Here is a 23,675-nt window from a genome sequence, read left to right on the forward strand (position 1 = left end):
GCCTGCTGCAGTCCCAACACTTGGGGCCATCTGAGCTGAGTCTGCCCAGGCTGGGCAGGAGTAGAGAGGCTGGCCACCTGGAGCTCCTGGACCAGCCCTTCCAGGAACACACATGCACAGGGGTCTCCAGGCTTTTGTTTTGTTCTGTTTTTAATTTTTTACAAAACCACATGTCCCAGTCAAACAGGACACTGCAGGCCCTCCCCCAGGCACTATGGCCCGAAGGGGAGGCCGCCGTGAATAAGCAGCTGCCAGCCCCAGAAGATCCATGCGCCCCTCTGCACAGGGGCCCGTGTGAGGACGGGGTCGGCAGGAGGCTCTGCCCTGCCCCCACAGCTGCTGGGGAAAAAGGCCAGTCTCTGGCTCCCTGGTGCTCCCAGTGCCTACAAGGGAAGGAGGAAGAAGAGGGTCTGAGGGGAAGAGGGGAGGCTGGTGTCAGAGACGACAGGGCAGGCCCGCCATATCTCACCAAAAACGTGCGAGTCATCCAACCATGGTTGTGACGGCAATGATGACTGCCAGGATGAGGACGGTGACGGACACACAGATGGCGATCATGACTTTCTTCTGCGGGAGAAGAGGAGTCAGGGGAGGTTGTGGGGAGCACCGGGGGAGGGGCTGGGAAGGGAGGCTCACCTTCCGCGCCTTCTTCTGGTTCTCCAAAGCTATCTTGACATGTTCCTGCCCACGCTCCACGTAGTCCGCTGAGCTCAAGATGTTCTTCTCAATCCGATTGATCATCTCCCCCTGCTCGGAGAATGAGGGAGGCAGGGATGACCAGGCATGGGGGCTCAGCAGCTCCTCTGCGCATCCCAGCCCCCACTGGTGGCCAGACAGTCCCAGCAGAAAAATATCTGTGTACATACACTAAGGAAGCTCTGACAGGACCAGCTCTGACAAAGTTCCGACTCCCTTGGATGGCTTTCAGGCCCTCTTCAGTCACACAGTCCATATATCTAACTTATTTATTTATTGTGGTACTTAGGATTGAACTCAGGGGCATTCTACCTCTGAGCTACAACCCCAGCCCTATTTATTCTTTATTTTGAAACAGGGTCTTACTAAGTTGTGGAGGGTCTCACTAAGTAGCTGAGGCTGCCAAGAACCTGCAATCCTCCAGTCTCAGCCTCCCAAGTACTAGGATTACAAGTGTGTACCACCATACCCAGCTGATACCCCAATCGTAGACAGTTTTTATGAGGTAAGGGCTCTCGGGGCAGCTTGAACTGAGCTCTCAGAAGCATGAGGGTGGCTGAGGTCAGACCTGGGGTGGGCATAGGTTGGAGAGAGGGGCGGGAAGCTACGTACAAAGGGCGGGCCGGGCCGTCTGGGCAGCTGTACAGATGGGCGCAATTGTGGGGATTTGCCTAGAGGTGGACCAACCGGCCGCCTGGGGGTGTGGCCAAGCCTAGAAGAACACAATACCCCAGGGCAAGGGTCTAAAGATGGAGACTGGCTCCCGTCATGGTCGGAGGTTCTAACTGTGTACGGCCTCCCGTCTGGGGCTGCTTGTTGGGGTGCGCACCTGCATCTCCACCTCAGTAGCCAGAAAAGTGAAGATCTCGTGAAGCTCGCGGATACTGCGTTCAAGCTGCTGGATTTCACTGTGCCGAGCTGAGATCTCGTTCAGGGCCTGTCGGGTCACCTGCGTATCCTTCAGTATCTGAGAGGTGGACAGAGGAGATGGGAAAAGTCACAGGGAGATAAGTAGCAGCTCAGAAGGTTCAGCTGTCCTGGGGCAGCCCCCTTGCCTAGGAGCAAGGCCAGGAACTTGATCAGTGACTCCAGGTAAGCTAATTAGTTCCTTTCTGGTCTCAATAGGATCTCAATCATAAGGCATCAGGGAGACAGGCGCAGTGGCCCACTCTATAATCTCAGGGATTGGGAGGCTAAGACAGGAGGATTGCAGGATAGAGGCCAGCCTCAGCAACTCAACAAGGTCCTCAGCAACTTAGCGAGACTCTGTTTCAAAATAAAAAATAAAATAGGGCTGGATGTGTAGCTCAGAGGTAGAATGCCTCTGGTTTCAATCCCCAGTAACAAGAAGAAGAAGAAAAAAAAAAAAGGTACCAGGAACCAGAGCAGGAAGTTGACTCTGGCCACTCACATTGGACACAAACACCTCACTCTGCCCACTGTCCAGCATCTGCTCCAGCTCCTCGTCAGACACCATTCCAGCATTGGCTGTGAAAGAAAAGGCCAGCTCAGAGCCTGGTCAGCGCTCCCCGGCCCGAGGCCTGGGCCCCCAACTCACTGATCTTCAGCTGCCTCCGGATGCGCTCCACGTTCTTCTCCCGGTACTCGGACTGCGTCGAGTTGCACTTGTTGATCAGCTCCACGAATTGCTGGGACAGGACCCCGTGCTAAGGATGGAGAGCATGGGTGGGCACCTCGGCAGGACCCCGCCAACGGGGCCTCAGCATCACCGGGAACGGGAGACACGGCATAAGCCGTCAAGAGGTGCTGCTGCCTCAAACACCCTGTGGGGACCTTGACAGGCTCCCTCGCTTCTCCAGTGCGGAAGCCGAGGCCTGCGCAGGGTGTGCGTGGTCCTGCCCCTGCTCCATCACTGCATGGACTGCACTGCCTCCCACTCTTCCCTCCCTCTATAGCGCTATTCCTCAAACTCACTCCTTCCCCACCAACACCTTTAAGACTCTTTAGAGCCGGGCGTGGTGGCGCACACTTATAATCCCAGCATTTGGGAGGCTGAGACAGGAGGATCACGGTTCGCGGACAGCCTCAGCTACTTAGTGAGGCCCTCTGCAACTCAGTGAGACCCTGTTTCAAAATAAAGAATAGAGCTGGGCGTTGTGGTGCACGCTTGTAATCCCCGCGTTTGGGAGGCAGAGACAGGAGGATCGCACAGGTTTGAAGCCAGCCACGCTGGCTTAAGAGACCATTTCCAAATAAAAAAGTATAAAAATAGGTCTGGGAGTGTAGCTGGAGGTAGAAGGGCTTCCAGGAACCCCAGTACTACCAAAAAAAAAAAAAAGAAAAGAAAAAGAAAAAGAAAATAGGGCTGGGAGTATAGCTTGGGGATAGAATGCCCCTGGGTTCCATCCCCAGCACCACACACACACAAATAAATAAATAAATAAATAAATAAATAAATAAATAAATAAATAAATCTTACTAAAAAGTCACCCAGGGAAGTTCCTCTTCCTGATTTTCTAAATTCTGCCCATGGGGCCAAGGATGTTCCTGCCACATAGGCAGGAAACCTGCCAGCTATTTCTGACTTCCTCTCTTTGGGCAGAGTCATTAGCCACCAAGTCCTAAATGAGTATTGTCTTTGTTCCCTACTCAACCCAAATTCCCCATCTTAGCTCTTGGAAAGTACATCTCCCACAGCCAAGCCTAGGTCCTATCTGGGGATACAACCATTCATTGATTGGAGGGGGGGAAAGCTGTGTGTTACAATGGACGGGGCATCAGGAGACCTGGGTTCTCCACTGAGTGACTGCTTTCTCTTTCTCAGCCTCAGCGTCCCCATTTCAAAACCCATTAGGTAGGATTCAAGGATCTCTAATTGGCCCTCCCTCCATACATCTGCCATTTCATAATTTATCAAACATTTGCTCAAGTGTCCTAGTTCTAAGAAAACAAACTCACCTGGGTTTTTCTCATTCTTGTGTTGACTGAATTATAATTCTCATCAGCTTCCTCTTTCTGAGGCTCAATGGCTATGGGAAGACACAAGGGGGGAGGGTTTGACTTGAGACTTAGGAAATCTGTTTAGGTTTCTGGACACTGGGACAGGGCCACACCTCAGCTATACAATACAATATAGAGTTCTTTTCTCCATATATATATATTTGTACTGAAGATTGAACTCCAGGGCATTCTACTTCAGAGCTATACCTCCAGTCCTTTTAACTTTTTTATTTTGAAACAGGGTCTCCTTGAGTTGCCAAAGGTCTTGCTAAATTGCTAAGGTAGGTCTCAAAACTACAATCTTTCTATCTCAGCCTCCCAAGTACTAGGATTATAGCTGTGTGCTACCATCTATACGATTTTTAGGGAAATATAATTTACCATAAAATTCTAGGGCCTGGGGATGTAACTTAGTAGGAGGGTGTGTGCTTAGCATGTACAAGGCCCTCAGTTCAATCCCCAAGGACACTTTCTCTCCCTCCCTCTCTCTCTCTCTCTCTCTCTCTCTCTCTCTCACACACACACACACACACACACACACACACACACACACTAATTTTATAAGTCTCTAGCAGAAGAAAGTTGGTTTTTTTTTTTTTGTAGTTGCTGGGGTTTGAACCCAGGGTTATTCTACCTCTGAGCTACACACCCAGCCCTATTTTTTATTCTTTTTTTTTTTTTTTTTTTTTTGGCAATACTGGGGATGGAACCTAGGGGCATTCAACCTCCGAGCTAAACCCCTGCCCTAATTTTATTTTTATTCTTTATTTTGAAACCGGGTCTCACTGGGTTGCAAAGGGCCTCACTAAATAGCTGAGGCTGTCCGCAAACTGACATACTCCGGTCTCAGCCTCCCAAATGCTAGGATTACAAGTGTACGCCACCATGCCCAGCTTCTATTTTTTATTCTTTATTTTGAAACAGGGTTTCACTGAGTTCCAAAGAGCCTCATTAAGTAGCTGAGGCTGTCTGCAAACTGCAATCCTCCAGTCTCAGCCTCCTGAATGCTAGGATTACAAACATGCACCACCACACCTGGCTTATCCTTTATTTTGAAACAGGGTCTCACTAAGTCACAGAGGGTCTCACTAAGTAGCTGAGGCTGGCTATCAACCTGTGATCCTCCTGTTTCAGCCTCTCAAGTACTGGGATTACAAGCATGCATCCCCACACCTGGCTCTGATTTTATTTTTTATTTGGAAAGAGGGTCTTAAGTTGCTGAGAGCTTCACTAAGTTACTAAGGCTGACTTCAAACCTCCCATCCTCCTGTTTCAGCCTCCCAAGTACTGGATTACAGGTGTGGGCTACCACGCCTGGCTCAGGTTTATTTTTTTTTTGGTTTACATCAGTGGATTCCCACAAGTATGTAGAGGACTCCTGTCAAAACACCCATCTGCCTGCCCAAAGAGTATACATTGGGCAGCAAAAAAATATGTTGTAGCCGGGCGTGGTGGGGCATGCTTGTAATCCCAGCATTTGAGAGGCTGAGAAAAATAGGGCTGGGGTATAGCTTGGAGGTAGAATGCCCCTGGGTTCCATCCCTAGAACCACAAAAAAAGAAAAACAGTTGTAAATATACTATTACTATACTATTTACTCTATTATAAATAAAGGAACCTAAGAGACAGAAATGTGCTATGGAAAGTACCTTGGACCGGATGTCAGGAGACAGAGATTCTAGACCCAGACCTGCTGTGTCTAGATCACTGGGTGATAATCACTGGCCTCTATACTTTTCAGACATACCAGAAACAGGGCAGAACCAGAGGGAAGGATTTGTCTGAAAACCTTGGAGCTCACCTTTCAGCTGTGTTCGGATCTCCCTCCCCAGCTGTTTGATCTCTTCACGCAGGTTCTGCAGGTCCTGTTTCATGCCTAAACAAGAGAAGACCGTGACTCTCAACTAACAGCCCCTACCTCAAGAAATCACCCTGAACCACCACCTGCATATAACTACAACCCCCACAATCCATCTGGCTGAGCATGCGTGCGCCCGGGGCTGCGCTTACTCTCCTCGGGAAGGGGCGTGGCCAGGATGGTGACCTGCTGCTTCTCTAACTCCCCGACTTTATTCTCCAGCTTGACCATAGCCTGCCGAATTGTCTGGACCTAGGGAGGATGACCAAGAGGGCTGAAAGAGACATGGAGTACTCCAGACCGCGCTACTCCTCGGTCCTCCTACCTCCTGGAGAATCCAGACGAAGACCCCAGCCCCTTACCTTCTGGAAGAACTCATCGTCGGGGCTCCCCAGACGAGCTGTGCCCGGGTGCAGCACCAGCGCGACTCGCTCCCTGTCCTCATCGTCCGAGCTGTTATCCCCCTGCCAGGGCCGGAGTCATTGGCACCACTTCCTTGCCGCGGCTCTTGCCCCGCAAGACCCACAGGCTTCCGGGATTTTCCTTCCTGGCCATCAGCCACCCCTCCCTGTCCTGAAGAAGGAATCCTGCATTCCAGCCCGTCCGCCTGCCCCCAACTCTGCTCCGACTCCTCACCTGCCTCAGCTCGTGGGTCCGATCCCGCATGGCGGCCCGAGCTCTCTCTCCCCGGAGCCGGAGCCCCGAGGGCCTCAAGCTTCTAAGTTTGGAAGTCCCCGGACCCCACTCACACTGACACTCCCCTCCCTCACCCTACGGACCCCAACACCCTCATGAGCCGCAGGAGGCTCCGCCCCTCGCGCCGCCACGGTCAGTGGGAAGGAGCGGACCTCAGGACCCCCAAAGTTCCACAGGTTGGATTCCCTCCTCTTCCCCCCTCCCGCCCGGGCGTCTCGGCCCCGCCCCTCTGGGATGACTCGGGGCATGCGCACCAGGTCGCGCTGCTTCCTCTCCCCAGGCAAAGGCGGAGGCCGGAAGCGCTCGCGCCCCGAGCGGAAGCGAGACCGCGCGGATGCGAGAGCCCGCCCCTCTGCCGGAACCGGCGCGTCTGCGGACGGAACTCGACTTGCCAAAAGGGGTGGGATGCGTCATTTGCACGTAATCTGAGAGACCCGCGTCTCACATCACCCCATGGCGCCCCCGAGTCACGTGACCGGCTCGGCCCCAGCCTCGCGGCCCGGGGAACGTGACTCTGCTGCGGTCACGTGTCTCGGCGCTGTTAACTCAGTGTCCCGGACACTAGTCTCACGACGCCCCCGGAGCCCGGGCCCCAGCTACCCCTACGGCCGCCACGAGGTGGGGAGGGGACCTGCCCACCCCAAGCACCTGTCGACAGTGGGTGATGGGACCCCTTCTGAATTCGTGTTGATTTCCAGGGGCGTGGGCAGACTGATGACTTAGAATTTGGGACTGTCAGCATCATGGGACCTTGAAAGTCAGAAAATAATAAGATCCGAAGCTTCAGCGTCAGAGAACTGCAGTGTTTTGTAGGCAGAGGATCTGGGGGTGGGAAGTGACCTCACCCAAGGCAGAAATCTCTTCTCCCGCATCCTACTGGCGCAGCCTGTGACAGGTGGGCGGCCCGCGCCCTGCGTGAGGACTGCAGTCCGCCGCACTCGCCTCTTCCTGGGCAGCGAGACCATTTCAGGCCAGCTCAGGCTGAAAAGTGTCTGTTAAATCGAGCGTGCTGCTTGCCTGTCACCTTCATCCCACACCTCTACCTTACACCTGGAGTCAGGGCATGACTATCTTGTTCTTAACGAAAAGCTCAGTGCCAACCAAGTTCAGTATCTACACATAATGGCTCTCACAAAATATTTGTGAACAGAATTTTAGCCTTTCGTGTATCTGGAGACGAAGCCCATGGCTCCCTGATCCTTAGGCTCCAGGCTCTCCCACTGTGTCCCTTCCCTAACCCTGGCTCTCTAGACAGCACATTCACGTGACTGGCATCTATTGGGCATGGGCCAGACACTGTTCTCGGGGCTGGAAATACATCAGGCACTAACAAAAATCTCTGCACTTATGGAACTTACATTATATAGGAGAAGCCCCAAGGTCACTTAACCAATCTCAGCGGAGCCAAGAACGATTTTTTTTTTTCACTGTATGGGGGAATTAACACCAGGACCCTCTAATCCCACCCAGACAACTCCTGCCTTATTTATTTATTTATTTATTTATTTATTTATTTATTTATTTTGGTGGCACTGGGTATGGAACCTCCAGGGTACACTCCTATCTATCTATATCTATCTATCTATCTATCTATATATATATATATATATTTTTTTTTTTGGTGGTACTGGGGTTCCTGGAAGCCCTTCTACCTCCGGGATACACTCCCACGGGCTACACTCCCAGACCTATTTTTAAACATTTTTATGTGGAAACAGAGTCTCTTAAGCCAGCTAGGCTGGCTCTGAACCAGCGCTATCCTCCTGTCTCCGCCTCCCAAGCGCGGGGATTAAAAGCGTGCGCCACCACGCCCGGATATATATATATATATATATATATATATATATATATATATAATATTTTAATATATAATATTTATATATAATTTTTTTAGTTTATTTTGAAAGCAGGATCTTTTAAGCCAGAGAAGCTGGCTTTGAACCTGCACGATCCTGTCTCCACCTCCCAAGCGTGGGAATTAGAAGCTTGCGTCACCACGCCCAGCTTAATTTTTTATTTTGAGATAGGGTCTCTCTAAATTGCTGGGACCGAAGGAAGGACTTTTTTTGGGGGGGCAAGTTTGGGGATGGAACCCAGGGGCATTTGACCTCTGAGCTACACCCCCTGCCTTATTTATTTATTTGTGTGTGTGTGTGTGTGGTACTGGGGATGGAACCCAGGAGCTTTCTATCTCCGGGCTACACTCCAAGACCTATTTTATATTTTATTTGGAAACGGTCTAAGTTGCTGAGAGCCTCACTTAGTAGCTGAGGCTGGCTTCGAACCTGTGCAATCCTCCTGTCTCAGCCTCCCAAGTACTGGGATTACAAGTGTGTGCCACCACGCCCGGCTTATTCTTTATTTTGAAACAGGGTTTACTAAGTTACAGAGGGCCTCACTAATTAGCTAAGGCTGTCCGCAAACTGCGATCCTCCAGTCGCAGCCTCCTGAATGCTGGGATTATAAGTGTGCGCCACCGCGGCCAGCAAGAATGAACATTCTTAAATATTTCCAAGCAGTCGTGTTGATGCAAGCCTCTAAGCCCAGTACTTGAGAGGCTGACACAAGAGGAATACCTGTTCAAGGACAGCCTCAGCAAATAGACTTTCAACCACCTAGGTAGACCCTGTTTTCAGATAAAAAATAAAATAGGACTGGGGATGTAGCTTTGAAGTAGAATGTCCATGGGTTCAATCCCCAGTACCATAAAAATAAATGGATATTTTTTTTTTTTGATGGTACTGAGTGTAGAACCCAGAGGCTTTCTACCTCCGGGCTATACTCCCAGACCTATTTTATATTTTATTTGGAAACAGGGTCTCACTAAGTTGCTGAGGGCCTCACTAAGTAAGTGAGGCTGGCTTCAAACCTGTGTGATCCTCCTGTCTCAGCCTCCCAAGTGCGGGGATTACAAGCATGCATCACCACGTCCAGCTGATAAGTAATTTTTTAAATTTTCGTACTGGGGATGGAACCCAGGGGCATTCTACCTCTGAGCTATATACTCAGCCCATTTTTTTTCTTTATTTTGAAACAGGGTCTTAATAAGTTGCAGAGGACCTCACTAAGTAGCTGAGGCTAGCCGTGAACTTGCAATCCTCTTTCAGCCTCCCAAGTACTGAGATTACAAGGGTGTGCCACCACACCAGGTTCATAAATAAGTAATTTAAATATAAGTAAAATAAGGTAGAGATGTAGCTCAGAGGTAGAATGTCCCTGGATCCAATCCCCAGTACCACAAAAATATATAAATATATAACTAAATATTTTCAGAGAGCTCATGTGAAGGTTTAAAAAAAAAAGGGAGCCAGGCATGGTAGCAATAACCTGTAATCCCAGTACTTGGAAGGCTAAAACAAGAGGATCACAAGTTTGAGGCCAGCCTTAGCAATTTGGCAATGCCCTCAGCAATTTAGGGAGGCCCTATTTCAAAATTTTAAAAATAGAGGTGGGGGTGTAGTTCAGAGACAGAATGCTCTTGGGTTCAATCACCAGTACAAAAAAGGAGAAGAGCCAGGCTTGGTGGTGCACACTTGGAATCCCAGCATTCTGGAGGCTGAGACAGGAGGATTGCGGTTTGCAGACAGCTTCAGCTACTTAGTGAGACCTTCTGCAACTTAGTGAGACCTTGTTTCAAAATAAAGAATAAAAAATAGGGCTGGGGGTGCAGCTCGGGGGTGGAATGTCCCTGGGTTCCATCCCTAGTACTGCCAAAAAAAAAAAGGAGATGAAGTGGGAGACTGTGGGTATAGTTCAGTGATAGACTTCCTTGGGATCAACCCCAGGAAAGAGAGAGAGAGAGAGAGAGAGAGAGAGAGAGAGAGAGAGAGAGAGAGAGAGAGAGAGAGAAGGGGAGGGGAGAGAGAGAGGGGGGAGAGGGGAGAGAGGGAGAGGGAGATGGAGAGGGAGGGAGGGAGGGAGAAGAGAGAGAAGAGAAGAGAAGAGAAGAGAAGAGAAGAGAAGAGAAGAGAAGAAAATGGCCCCTCTTCAGTATGCCCAGATCAGGAAACCTAGACTCTTGTGCCTACATTGTTCCCCACACATGGAGAGTCACTTCTTGTCTCTGGACCTTGCTCTGCCCTCTGTACAATAGGTGAAGAGATTATCTTTACTAATATGCCCTGCCCTAAAGTTCAATGATGATGAAGTTGGAAGCTGTCAAGTGCTGGCTGAGTCTGTGAGAGGCTCTCGTCCTTCTTTTCCTATTAGGACTCAGTTCATTTTGGTCTGTGAGAGGCTCTCGTCCTTCTTTTCCTATTAGGACTCAGTTCATTTTGGTCTGGGAATGAGGAGCAAGGATGCTGCTATCCTGATCCATCAAGGACATGCGGGGTTGGGAGGCTTTTCAGGAGGCCCAGCCCTCCTGGTGGGGCGCCCTAAAGAGCATGAGGAAGAACCTTTCAGCTATTAGGTCTGCCTCTTCAACTAACGGCCACTTGCCTCCTGCCTTCCTCCACCGGGCCCCACTTCTCCATCACCTCAGCTTCAGTGGGATCTTGCTTCATGGCTTCTCCTTAGGACGCAATTTCCCATTTGACAACTGGGTCTGGAAATTTTTTTTGTGTGTGTGGTACTGGGGGTGGAACCCAGAGGCTTTCTACCTCCGGGCTATATTCCCAGACCTTTTTTAATATTTTATTTGGAAACAGGGTCTCACTAAGTTGCTGGAAGCCTCACTGAGTAGCTGAGGCTGGCTTCGAACCTGTGCGATCCTCCTGTCTCAGCCTCCCCAGCGCGTGGATTACAAGCATGCGCCACCATGCCCGGCCTCGGGTCTGGAAATTTTTTACCTTGCAGAATGTAAGAACTGAATGGCCAAGCTTGGTGGCGCACACCTATAATCCCCGTACTTGGGAGGTTGAGACAGGAGGATCACAGGTTCAAGGACAGCCTCAGCAATTTAGCAAGATTCTTCAGCAACCTAGCAAGACTCTATTTTAAAATAAAGTAAAATAGTGCTGAGGGTATAGCTTGATTGTAGAAGGCCCCTGAGTTCAATCCCAGGTACCACCAAAAATTAAAAATTAAAAATTAAATTATATCACAGGAGATTAGGGAGGGTATGGAAGGGTCTCATAAACTCATGAGGGACCCCTCCCTGGGCTTTTACTATGATGAGGTCCAGCTCACTCCCTCTCAGCCCACCAATCCTATATGCTCCTGTCCCTTGATGACGTTTCTTCTTGGTCCCCAGCTGCTATACGGAGTTTTCAGTGCTACTGTTAAGCATCTCGTAATTCTAACACCTATTATTTTATTTGTGGTGTCTGGGTGGGATCACAGGACTTTGGGAGGGTCTTTTGTGTCTTAAGTTCACAGGAGGTTGGATTCAAAGGCAATGGGATGGTGCGCGTCTCGGACAGGCCACTTGGAGGAGCTGGCTCTGGGAACAAGCGCTCCTCGGCTGAGCGCTTTGTGGTCCTCAGGTCCTCTGAACAGCCTTGACGTATACAGGTGTTGGACAGTGGCTATTCCTTCCCGTCTGCCTGACACTTGGCAGCCTGTCCCATCCCCTCGACCTATAGGTCTGCCCCCAACATGAGCTGGGTGACCTCGACTGGTACTCACTAAGTGCATGACACAGGTTACTTAACCTCTCTGTGCCTGTTTCCATCTAAAATGGAAAATGGATCCGGGCGTAGTGGCGCACGCCTGTAATCCCAGCACTTGGGAGGCTGAGACAGGAGAATGGTGGTTCACAGCCAGCCTCAGCTACTTAGTGAGACTCACTAACTAGGTGACACCCTGTTTCAAAAATAAAGAATAAAAAAAATAGGGCTGGGGCTGTAGTTCAGAGGTAGAATGCCCCTGGGTTCCATCATCAGTACCTCAAAAACAAACAAACAAACAAACAAAAAAACAAAAAACAGGAGAATAGGAATGGCGCCACGCTCACAGAGTGGCCCTGAGGATTAACTGAGATTTGTGGGTAGAACAGCGCTGGATAGGCTGTGCACGCGTTTGCAGCTGTAACAAGCCGGTGACGGTGATCCCTGCTCTGAGGATTCGGCAGCCCCGTCTGCCGGCTCCCCTCTGCCGCTTTCCCAAGGTCTTCCTTCCGCTCCCTGGCTCCTGAGTCCTGCAAGCGCCAAGCGCCAGGCTCTGGGCCTTGCCAACTTCTGCACATCTTTCATGTCTCCTCCATATATTTTGCTTATTTACACGTGGTCGGTCTGCACCCCAAACACACCCCTTCAAGAGGACAGCGACTGTACCTGCCTCATACGTTGTGTGTCTCCTGTGCCTACAACAGTTCCTGGTACATACTAGCTGGTCAATATACTTTTATGAGTGAGTGAAATTTCTTCTTTATTTTTGTGGTTCTGGGGATTCAACCAAAGAGCATTCTACTTCTGAATTATACCCTGACCCTATTTTATTTTATATTTGTTTATTTATTGTAGTACTGAGGGTTGAATCGGGGCATTCTATCTCTGAGCTACATCCTCAGTCTTATGTTATTATTTATTTATTTTTTGGAAACAGTCTCACTAAATTGTGGAGAGCCTTGATAAGTTGCTGAGGCTGGCCAGGAACCTGAGATCCTCCCATCTCAGCCTTCCAAGCATCCACCATCATGCCTGGCTTCGTTTTTTATTTTGAAACAGGATCTTACAAAGTTCCTGGACACTAGCCTTGAACTTGTGATCCTCTTGTCTCACTATCCCAAGTGCTGTAATTACAAGTGTGTGCTTCTCAGCTCGGCTTTCTTTTCCCTTTAATATGTATATAGCACTGATGTATGCTAGGCATAATAGATGCACTTTATAAATACAGTATTTTATTTATTTATTTATTTATTTTGGTGGTACTGGGGTTCCTGGAAGCCCTTCTACCTCCGGGCTACACTCCCAGACCTATTTTTACATTTTTATTTGGAAACAGGGTCTCCTAAGCCAGCGCGCGCGGCTGGCTTCGAACCTGCGCGATCCTCCTGTCTCTGCCTCCCAAGCGCGGGGATTACAAGCGTGCGCCACCACGCCCGGCTAAATACATTATTTTTTGTATAGGGGATTGAACTCAGGAGTGCTCTGCCTCTGAGCTACACCCCCAGCCCTTCTTATTTTTTATTTTATTTATTTTTTGTTGTTGTTGTGGTGGTGGTACCGGGGATGGAACCTGGGGCATTGTACCTCTGACCTACACCCCCTGCCCTATTTTTTATTCTTTATTTTAAAACAAGGTCTCACTGAGTTGCGAAGTCCCTCACTAAATAGCTGAGGCTGTCTGCGAACCGCGATCCTCCGGTCTCTGCCTCCCGAAAGCTGAGATTACAAGCGTGCGCCACCACGCCCGGCTTATTCTTTATTTTTGAAACAGGCTCTCACTAAATTGTGGAAGGCTTCACAAAGTAGCCGAGGCTGTCTGCGAACCGTGATCCTCTGGTCTCAGCCTCTCGAATGCTGGGATTACAAGCGTGTGTCACCACGCCCAGCATCTCCCTGCTATTTAAATAGTTTCCATATACTAATAAAAAAAGACCAACAGTACCACAAGAAAAAATGATAATAATAACAAATGAAGCCAAGCATGGTAGCGCACACCTGTAATCCCAGTACGTGGGAGGCTGAGATGAGGATCACAGGTTCGAGGACAGCCTTAGCAAGTAGTAAGACTTTCATTAACCTAGTGAGACCCTGTTTCAAAATAAAAATAAAATAGGGCTGGGGGTGTAGCTCGGAAGTAGGAAGCCTCTGGGTTCAATGCCAGGATCAGATACAAGAAAAATTAATAAAAAGGACTGGTAATATGCACAGCTCAGTGGTAGAGTATCCCTGAGTTCAATCCCAGTGTCACACGTATGTGCATACACACACACACCAAGGCAGGCACGGTGGCACACACTCGTAACCCCAGTACCTGGGAACCGAGACAGGAGAATTGCAGGTTTGCGGCCAGCAAGTGGTAATTCAGCAAGACCCTGTTTCTCTCTCTTTCTTTCTTTTGTTCTTTCTCTCTCTCTCTCTTCCTTCCTTCCTTCCTTCTTTTGTGATATGAGGGATTGAATCTAGGAGCATTCTACCTTTGAGCTACATGCAAAGCCCTATTTTGTTTTGAAACAGAGTCTCACAAAATTACCTTGCTAAATTGCTGAGGCTGGCTTTAAACCAGCTATCTTCCTGTCTCAGCCTCCCAAGTACTGGGATTACAGGTATGTGCCACCATGCCAGGCACAAGATCCTGTTTCTTTTTTCTTTTCTTTCTTTCTTTTTTTGTGGTACTGATGATGAAACCCAGGGGCCTTCTACCTTTGGTGTACACCCCCAGACCTATTTTATTTGAAAACAGGGTCTTACTAAGTTGATAAGAGCCTCACTAAATTGCTGAGGCTGATTATAAACCTGCAATCCTCCTGTCTCAACCTCCTAAGTACTGGGATTACAAGTACGCACCACCACACCCAGCTCAACCCTGTTTCAAATAAATAAAAGAGCTGGGAGTGTTGCTCAGATGTAGACTTCCCGGATGCCCGGTAAGTACTCTGTCACTGAGTTACAGCCCCAGCTCTTCCATCTCCTTTAAAATGAAGTTTAAAGCACGCACCTAGCCAGGTGTGGTGGCATATGCTTGTAATCCCAGTACTTGGGAGGCTGAGATAGGAGGATCGCAGGTTTGTAGTCAGCCTCAGCTCTCTGCAACTTAATGAGACCCTGTTTCAAAATAAAGAATAAAAAACAGGGCTAAGAGCCAGGCGTGGTGGCGCACACTTGTAATCCCTGCGCTTGGGAGGCGGAGACAGGAAGATCACACAGGTTCGAAGCCAGTCGCGCTGGCTTAAGAGACCCAGTTTCCGAATAAAAAAGTATAAAAATAGGTACTGGGAGTGTAGCCCAGAAGTAGGAGGGTTTCTAGGAACCCCAGTACCACCACACACACACACACACACACACACACACACACACACACACACACACACACACACAATAGAGCTGAGAGCCAGGCGTGGTGGTGCAGATTTGTCATCCCAACATTTGGGAGGTGGAAACCGGAGGATTACAGTTTGCGGATAGCCTCAGCTACTTAGGCCTTTTGCAATTTAGACCCTCTTTCAAAAATAAAAGACTAAAAAATAGGGCTGGAGGTGTAGCTCAGAGGTGGAATACCCCTGGATTCCATCCCCAGTACCACACACACACACACAAAAAAAATAGGGCTGGGGGTGTAGCTCAGAGGCAGAATGCCCCTGGGTTCAATCTCCAGTACCACACAACAAACAAGCAAACACACACACATGTCTGTACTTTCATTACCTGAGAGGCTAAGACAGGAGGATTGCAGGTTCAAAACCAACCTCAGTAACTTAGCAAGACCCTGTTTCAACATAAAAATAAAAAGGTCTGGGGATGTAGCCCAGAGGTAGAACACCCCTCGGATTATGCAAGTGGCTACAGTCAGCTGGTGTTTCTGCTGTGGCCGGATGACCCAGGATGGGCTCACACAGACTCCTGTGTCCGGGATCTTAGCTCTGACGGCTGTGCTGGCTGGGCGGCTGGGCCACTCTCTCCATGTGAAACTTCATCCTGGGTTTATTCATAGCATAGTGACCTCAGGGTTCCAAGAAGGTGAAAGTGGATGCTTTAGTGCCTCTGCTCTGAATATGCACAAAATTACTTCTAGAATAGTCTACCGAAAAGAAAGCACAAGTCCACACCAACTTCAAAGGAGGGAAATGGCGGCTTATTTATTTATTTATTTATTTATTTATTTTTGTGGTCCTGGGGATTGAACCCAGGGACATTCTATCTCTAACCTACACCCCAAGCTTTTTATTTTTTGTTTTGAAACAGGGTCCCCTCAGGGTCGCTGGGGCTGACCTCAAACCTACAATCTTCCTAACTCAGCCTCCCAAGTAAGTGGGATTACAGGTGTGTGCCACCATGCCCAGCTGGGAAATAGAGTTTTAACTCACCACACCTGTGTGCTCATTGGTATTGTTTTGAGATTAGAAACTTGTCCATCAGCAGGTTGAAGACATTAAAAAGAATTAGAGTCAGGCATAGTGGCACACACCTGTAATCCTGGTGCTTGGGAGGCTGAGACAGGAGGATCACCAGTGCTGGACCAGCCTTGGCAATTTAGCAAGATCCTGTTTCAAAACAAAACAAAACAAAACAAAACAAAAAAAACAGGGGTTTGGGGAGCCGGGCATGGTGGCACACCCTTGTAATCCCGGTACATGGAAGGCTGAGACAGGAGAATCGGGTTTGCAGCCAGCCTCAGCTACTTAGTGAGGCCCTTTGCAATTTATTGAGACTGTTTCAAAATAAAGAAGAAAAAATCAGAAGCCGGGAATGGTGGCCCACACTTGTAATCCCAGCATTTGGGAGGCTGAAAGAAGAAGATTATGGTTTGCTAACAGCTTCAACTACTTAGTGAGGCCATCTGCAACTTAGTGAGATCCTTTTTCAAAATAAAGAATAAAAAATAGGTCTGGGGATGTAGCTTGGAGGTAGAGTGCCCCTGGGTTCCATCTCCAGTACCACAAAGAAAGAAAGAAAGAAAGAAAGAAAGAAAGAAAGAAAGAAGCTCTTTTTTGTGGTACTGGGGTTCCTAGAAACCCTTCTATCTCCGGCCTACACTCCCAGACACCTATTTTTTATATTTTTATTTGGAAATAGGGTCTCTTAAGTCAGCGAGGCTGGCTTTGAACCTGTGCAACCCTCCTGTCTCCGCCTCCCAAGCGTGGGGATTACAAGTATGAAGCACCACGCCTGGCAAAAAAAAAAAAAAGCTCATTTTCAAGCTGGACATGGTGGCGCACACTTGTAATCCAGCACCTGAGAGGCTGAGACAGGAGAATCACGGTTCACTCAGCTACTCAGTGAGGCCCATTGCAACTCATTGAGACCCTGTTTCAAAATAAAGAATAAAAAAAAAAAATAGGGCTGGGGGTGTAGCTCGGAGGTAGAATGCCCCTGGTTTCCATCCCCAGTACCGCAAAACAAAACAAAACAAAAAACCTCATTTTTCTCATTAAATCTTCACTCCATCCCTGAAGGGATGTATTGAGCCATTTTACAGATTGGAAACCAGGGTATAGGAAAGTTAGGTAGCCGGCTCTCTGAGGACAGGGCTGATGCTTGTTTGGGCCCCACTGGATCTCAAGCTCCAAAGCCTGGTCCTGGACCACAGAGGAGCACCTCAGTGAATACGAGCTAATGGACGTGTAGGTCAAATGGGTGTGACTCTTTTGCTCTTGAACACAGCAGGTTTGAGAGGTCCTGTATCACTGGGGGAAGGAACAGGGATTAACCAGATGGTGCCCTTGAACATGGGGAACTCTGAGCCCAGCAGGCTGGTAAGATATGTATAAATTTCTCCACTTAAAGTCTTCCTTAAGGACGGATGCTCTGGGAAGCAACCCAAACCCACTGCAAAAATAAACCTCTGCTATATTAAATCACTGGTAGCCGGGTGCGGTGGCGCATGCCTGGAATCCCAGTACAGGGAAGGCTGAGACAGGAGAGTCACGGGTTTTAGGACAGCCTTAGCAAATAGTGACTCTCAGCAACTGAGCTAGACCCTGTTTCAAAAAAATAACATAGCACCGGGCGTGGTGGCGCACGCTTGTAATCCCAGTGCTTGGGAGGCAGAGACAGGAGGATCAGGCAGGTTCGAAGCCAGCCACGCTGGCTTAAGAGACCCTGTTTCCAAATAAAAAATATAAAATAGGTCTGCGAGTGTAGCCCAGAGGTAGAAGGGTTCCATCCCCAGTACCAAAATAATAATAATAATAATAATAATAACAACAACAACAAAAATAGGGCTGGGGTATAGTTTGGAGGTGTAGCTTAGAATGCCCCTGGGTTCAATCCCCAGTAACATAATATATAAATAAATAACTAACCGAGATTTGGGGGGATGTTTGTCATATAGCAAAACATTGCCTAGTCTACTGTGATTCTCAAACTTGATTGAAAATGAGGATCACAACAGGAAATTTCTAAAAATCCAGATTCCTAAGTTTGGTGCAGTAATGCATCCTTGGAATCCCAGTACTTTACTTAGAAGGCTGAGACAGGAGGATAGTAGATTCAAAGCCATTTTCAGCAATTTAGTAAGACCCTCAGCAATTAGACTCTGTTTCAAAATAAAAAATAAGGCTGGGAGTAGCCTGGTATGGTGGTGCATACTTATAACCCCAGTACTTGGGAGGCTGAAACAAGAGGATCAAAGGTTTGTGGCCAGCCTCAGCTACTTAGTGAGGCCCTCAGCAACTTAGTGAAACCCTGTTTCAGAATAAAGAATAAAAAATAGGACTGGGGGGTGTAGCTCGGAGGTCAAATGCCCTGGATTCAATCCCCAGTACTGAAAAAAAAAAAAAAAAAAAAAAAAAAGACTGGGGGTAGCCAGGAGTGGTGTGCACACCTGTAATTCCAGTACTTGGGAGGCTGCAACAGGAGGATCATGGGTAGAATACCTCTGGGCTCACCCCTCCCCCCACATCACACACAAATCCGCTGTCTTCCTGGCGTTTATTTTTGTCTTTCTGCCTGGGTCAGCGTAGGAAGGAGCATGCTACTCATTCATTCGTGCAAATTTTCAGTGCACATCTACCTGTGCCTGACCTCGTGCGGGTTGCTGGAGAGAGGGCAGGTCTGGAGAGAAGCGGGCTCAGTCCACACCTAGTGAGGTTTGAAGTGCACCCTAAAAGATGAGAAGTCCATCAAAGAAGGAGCTCAGCCGCATTCCAGGCAGAGCAAACACTACCAAGAGACTCCGAGGTGTTTGGAGACCAGAATTCCTGGAGTGGTTAAGGCCAGGGGGCCGCTGCCAAGAAGGGAAACAGTAGAAGAAAGAAGGTGGTGGTGGTGGTGGTGGGATTCACACACCAGCCCAGGCTCCTGAGTGGTCCCTGGGAAGCCATGGGGGGTGTGGGGGGGTTCGTGCACAGGTTGACACTTTCACTTTTTTTTTTTTTTTTTTGGTGGTACTGGGAGTGAAATCCAGAGGCTTTCTACCTCCAGGCTATACTCTCAGACCTATTTTATATTTTATTTGGAAACAGGGGCTCACTAATTTGCTGAGAGCCTCACTAAGTAACTGAGGCTGGCTTCGAACCCGTGCGATCCTCCTGTCTCAGCCTCCCAAGCGCCGGGATTACAAGCGTGTGCCACCACACCTGGCTTACACTTTCACTTTTGATCTGGGGACAATTAGGCTAGGGGCCAGGGAGGAGATGGACACGTAGAGCCACCTTGAACCAGGCATGGTGCACAGATCTGCAACCCCAATACATGGGAGGCTGAGTCAGGAGGATTGCAGGTTCTAGGCCAGCCTCAGTAATTTAGTGAGACCCTGTTTCAAAATTAAAAAAAAAAACACCAGCCTTAGCAAATATAGAATTGAAAATGCTATAGTCTTAGTGAGACCTAAGTCTTGGTGAGACCCTATTTCAAAAGTAAAAGAAAAATAAATAGGGCTGGGGGTATAGCTCAGAGGTAGAATGCCATTTAGTTAAATCCCAGTACCACACATATATACACACACACACATTAAAAAAAAAAAACTAAATAAAAACCTGAGAGTGGTGACATCACCTGTAATCCCATACTTGGGAGGCTGAGACAAGAGGAGCACAGGTTCATAGCCAGCCTCAGCAACTTAGTGAAGTCCTCTGCAATTTAGTGAGATCCTGTATAAAAAAATAAAAATTAGGATCCAGGTGTGGTGGTGCATGCTTGTAACCCCAGTACTTGGAAGGCTGAGACAGAAGGATTGCAGGTTGGTGGCCAACCTCAGCTACTTAGTGAGGCCAACTGCAACTTATGAGACTCTTAAAGAATATAAAATAGGATTGGGGTAAAGCCGGGCGTGGTGGTGCACACTTGTAATCCCTGCACTTGGGAGGCTGAGACAGGAGGGTTGCGCAGGTTCGAAGCCAGCCTCAGCTGGTTTAAGAGACCCTGTATGGGAGTGTAGCCCAGAGGTAGAAGGCCCCTGGGTTCCATCCCCAGTACCTCCAATAAATAAATAAATAAACAAACAAATAAATAAATAAATAAATAGGATTGGGGTGTAGCTTGGAGGAGGAACCTCCCTAGCTTCAGCTCCCAGTACTGCAAAATAAAAACCTAGGGCTGGGGTGTAAGTCAGAGGTAGAATGCCCCTGGGTTCCATCCCCAGTACCCCCCCAAACAAAAGGAAAGGAAAGGGTGTTTAAGTGAGAAGCCCTGGAGGAAAATGTCCTGTTGTCTCCTGGTGGTCCAGGAGGAAGATGAGGACTTAGACTGACCTGAGGTGGAGGGGGTGGAGAGGACCTGAGAGCCTGGAGATGGGTCTAGATATGGCAGTGGAGATAGCAGCTAAGACTCTGGTTTTACAAGAATGGACTTTCCAATCAGAGCTACCAATGAGAGCCCTCCCCCATACTTGGATAAACTTCCTCGCCTTTCAAAGCCTTGGTTTCTTAATCTGTGCACTTGGGATGCGAGCAGCTGCTGCTGTGAAGCTGGGAGGTTCACAGGAGCCATGGGTACAGTGAGTGGGATGCGGCCGGGATTTTAGAACATGGTCGCGTTAGTCTGATGGGGAGAAAGTCGAGGATGGCTTCCTGTCTGTGCTGAGTGGCTAGGCGGGCAGAGAACAGAGGAAGGAGCACTTCAGGGGAGAGCAAGGGCGCTGGTGGTGTGGTCCCCGCGTCAGAGTCCTGGAGCCACCTCACTCACTGTGGTCAAGAGTCCACCCACCTTCCTGACAGCGTTTTGACTCTGTGTTCTCCAGCTCAGACACAGCCGAGGGGCATTCTCTGGGGAGAGATCTGGCCTGCAGGTGTAGATGTGGGTACTGCAGGCCTGTGGGTTCAGAGAGGTATGTGTAAAGAAAGAAGCTGGGCATAGTGGCTCATCTCTGTAATCCCAGCACTCGGGAGGCTGAGACAAGAGGATTGCAGGTGTGCGGCCTGCCTTGGCAACTTAGTGAGGCCTTGTTTTATTTTTTTATTTTATTTATTTATTTATTTATTTATTTATTTATTTTTGCAGGTTTGGGGATGGAACTCAGAGGCATTTGATCTCCAAGCTACACCCCCTGCCCTATTTTTTATTCTTTAATTTGAAACCGGGTCTCACTGAGTTGCAGAGGGCCTCACTAAGTAGCTGAGGCTGTCCGCGAACCACGATCCTCCGGTCTCAGCCTCCCGAATGCTAGGGTTACAAGCGTGCACCACCTCGCCCAGCTATTTATTTATTTATTTATTTATTTATTTATTTATTTATTTATTTTTGTGGTACTGAGGATGGAACCCAGGGCATTCTACCTCTGAGCTACACCCTCAGTCCTATTTTTATTCTTTTTGTTTTTGTTTTTTTGGTGGTACTGGAGTTGGAACCCAGAGGCTTTCTACCTCCGAGCTATACTCCCAGACCTATATTACATTTTATTTGTTTTGTTTTTGTTTTTGTTTTGGTGGTACTGGGGTTCCTGGAAGCCCTTCTACCTCTGGGCTACACTCCCAGACCTATTTTTACATTTTTATTTGGAAACAGGGTCTCCTAAGCCAGCGCACGCAGCTGGCTTTGAACCTGCGCGATCCTCCTGTCTCTGCCTCCCAAGCGCAGGGATTACAAGCTTGCGCCACCACGCCCGGCTATTATATTTTATTTGGAAACAGGGTCTCACTAAGTTGCCGAGAGCCTCACTAAGTAGCGGAGGCTGGCTTCGAACCTGTGTGATCCTCCTGTCTCAGCCTCCCAAGTGCGGGTATTACAAGCGTGCGCCACCACGCCCAGCTATTCTTTATTTTTTTGAAACAGGGAGGGTCTCACTGAGTTGCAGAGGGTCTCACTAAGTAACTGGGGCTGTCTGAGAACCACGATCCTCCTTGTCTCAGCCTCCCAAATGCTGGGATTACAAGCATGCGCCACCACACCCGGTTAGCTGAGACCTTGTTTTAAAATAAAAAATAGCCGGGCGTGGTGGCGCACGCTTGTAATCCCCGCGCTTGGGAGGCAGAGACAGGAGGATCGCGCAGGTTCGAAGCCAGCCGCGCGCGCTGGCTTAGGAGACCCTGTTTCCAAATAAAAAAATGTAAAAATAGGTCTGGGAGTGTAGCCCGGAGGTAGAAGGGCTTCCAGGAACCCCAGTACCACCAAAAAAATAAAATAAAATAAAATAAAATAAAATAAAATAAAATAAAATAAAAAATAGGTACACGCTTGTGATCCCAATACTTGGGAGGCTCAGATAGAAGGATTGCAGGTTCAAAGCCAGCCTTGGCAATTTAGCGAGGTTCTCAGCAACCTAGTGAGACCCTGTTCCCAAATAATAAATAAATAAAAATTGGGCTGAGGGTGTAGCCTGGGGGTAGAATGTCTCTGATTTCAATCCCAAGTGCCACTAAATAAATAAATAAATAAATAAATAAGTATTTAAAAATAAAATAGGGCTGGGGTGTAGCGCAGAGGTAGAATGGCCCTCAGTTTAATCCCCAGTTCCACTAAATAAATAAATAAAAATTAAAAAAAAACCTGGGATAGAGCCCAGGGATCCTTGACATTGAAGGGCAGTAGGAGAAGGAAGGAAGGTCTGGAAGGAGACAGCATCAGGAGGATAGTGGGACAGCCCGGTGTGGTGGTACACGCCTGTAATCCCAGTACTTGGGAGGCTGAGACAGGAGGATCGCAGGTTTGAACCCAGCTTTAGCAACTTAATGATACCCTATAAAAATAAATAAAAAATAAAAAAGGCTGGTTGGTGGCAGTACAGACCAGAGGCAGGAGCAGGTAGGGACCCAAGGAGGGGAGAGTTTTCAGGGGAGGGCATCAGGGTCAAGTACATCTCAAAGGCCAGGGTGGATAAGAGCTGAGGATGATGGATGTGGCATTAAGGAGGTCCCAGGTACTTGGCAAAAGCAGGGTCAAGCCCTGTCCCATGGGAAGCAAAAGCTCCATTTGGGAGGGGGTGTTAAGTTGAGGAGATGGGAGAGGAAAGGTGGGTGTGAGAGGAGGGTGCAGCTAGGTTTCCTCTTCCAGTAAGGACCCCCACGCCAGGGCCTCGCATGCGCTAGGCAAGCGCTCTACCATCCAGCTACATCCCAGCCCAGGACATGTTTCGTTAACAGAGCCATCTAAGATGGGCCAGGTGGTCTTGGGAGGTACTGCAAACCCTGTTCCTGGAGGTAGCCGAGCAGAGCTCTGGAGACCCACCCCTGCCAGAGGGCAGGTAGGATGGGGAGGCTGTAAAACAGGCCCCGCGTCCTTCCCAGCAAGCGCTTGTCTGGTCCTTTGCATCAAAAGAGCCACACAGAGGGTCAGTCTTGCTATTTCCAGTGGCCAGAGCCTCCTGCGGGGACAAGGACTCGCAGGGAGGTGGTCGCCGGCAGGTTGACACAGAGACACGCACAACCCAGCATCTATCTATGTCTCTTGGTGTAAAGGGATCCACATCCCCCTCTCCCCGGGCTGTCCCTCGGGTCTGTTCCCTTACCCGCTCTTCCTGCCGGTGCACGCCACCCCCCAGGCCA

The 23,675-nt window shown here is 48.8% G+C and overlaps 1 protein-coding gene across 1 annotated transcript; it reads right to left on the reverse strand.

Annotated features, from left to right (window-relative positions):
* Positions 1-483: 483 nt before the first annotated feature.
* STX4 (syntaxin 4) lies at positions 484-6,181 on the reverse strand (the record flags this gene model as incomplete). Its single annotated transcript, XM_080704212.1, has 10 exons — positions 484-567; positions 637-747; positions 1,526-1,663; positions 2,108-2,184; positions 2,255-2,363; positions 3,616-3,686; positions 5,459-5,533; positions 5,668-5,767; positions 5,878-5,979; positions 6,152-6,181. The coding sequence occupies 10 exons, from the start codon at positions 6,179-6,181 to the stop codon at positions 484-486; spliced, it is 897 nt and encodes a 298-aa protein (XP_080560338.1).
* Positions 6,182-23,675: the final 17,494 nt, after the last annotated feature.

The sequence above is a fragment of the Muscardinus avellanarius genome (assembly GCF_963383645.1).
Source record: "Muscardinus avellanarius genome assembly, chromosome: 10".
NCBI lineage: Eukaryota > Metazoa > Chordata > Mammalia > Rodentia > Gliridae > Muscardinus > Muscardinus avellanarius.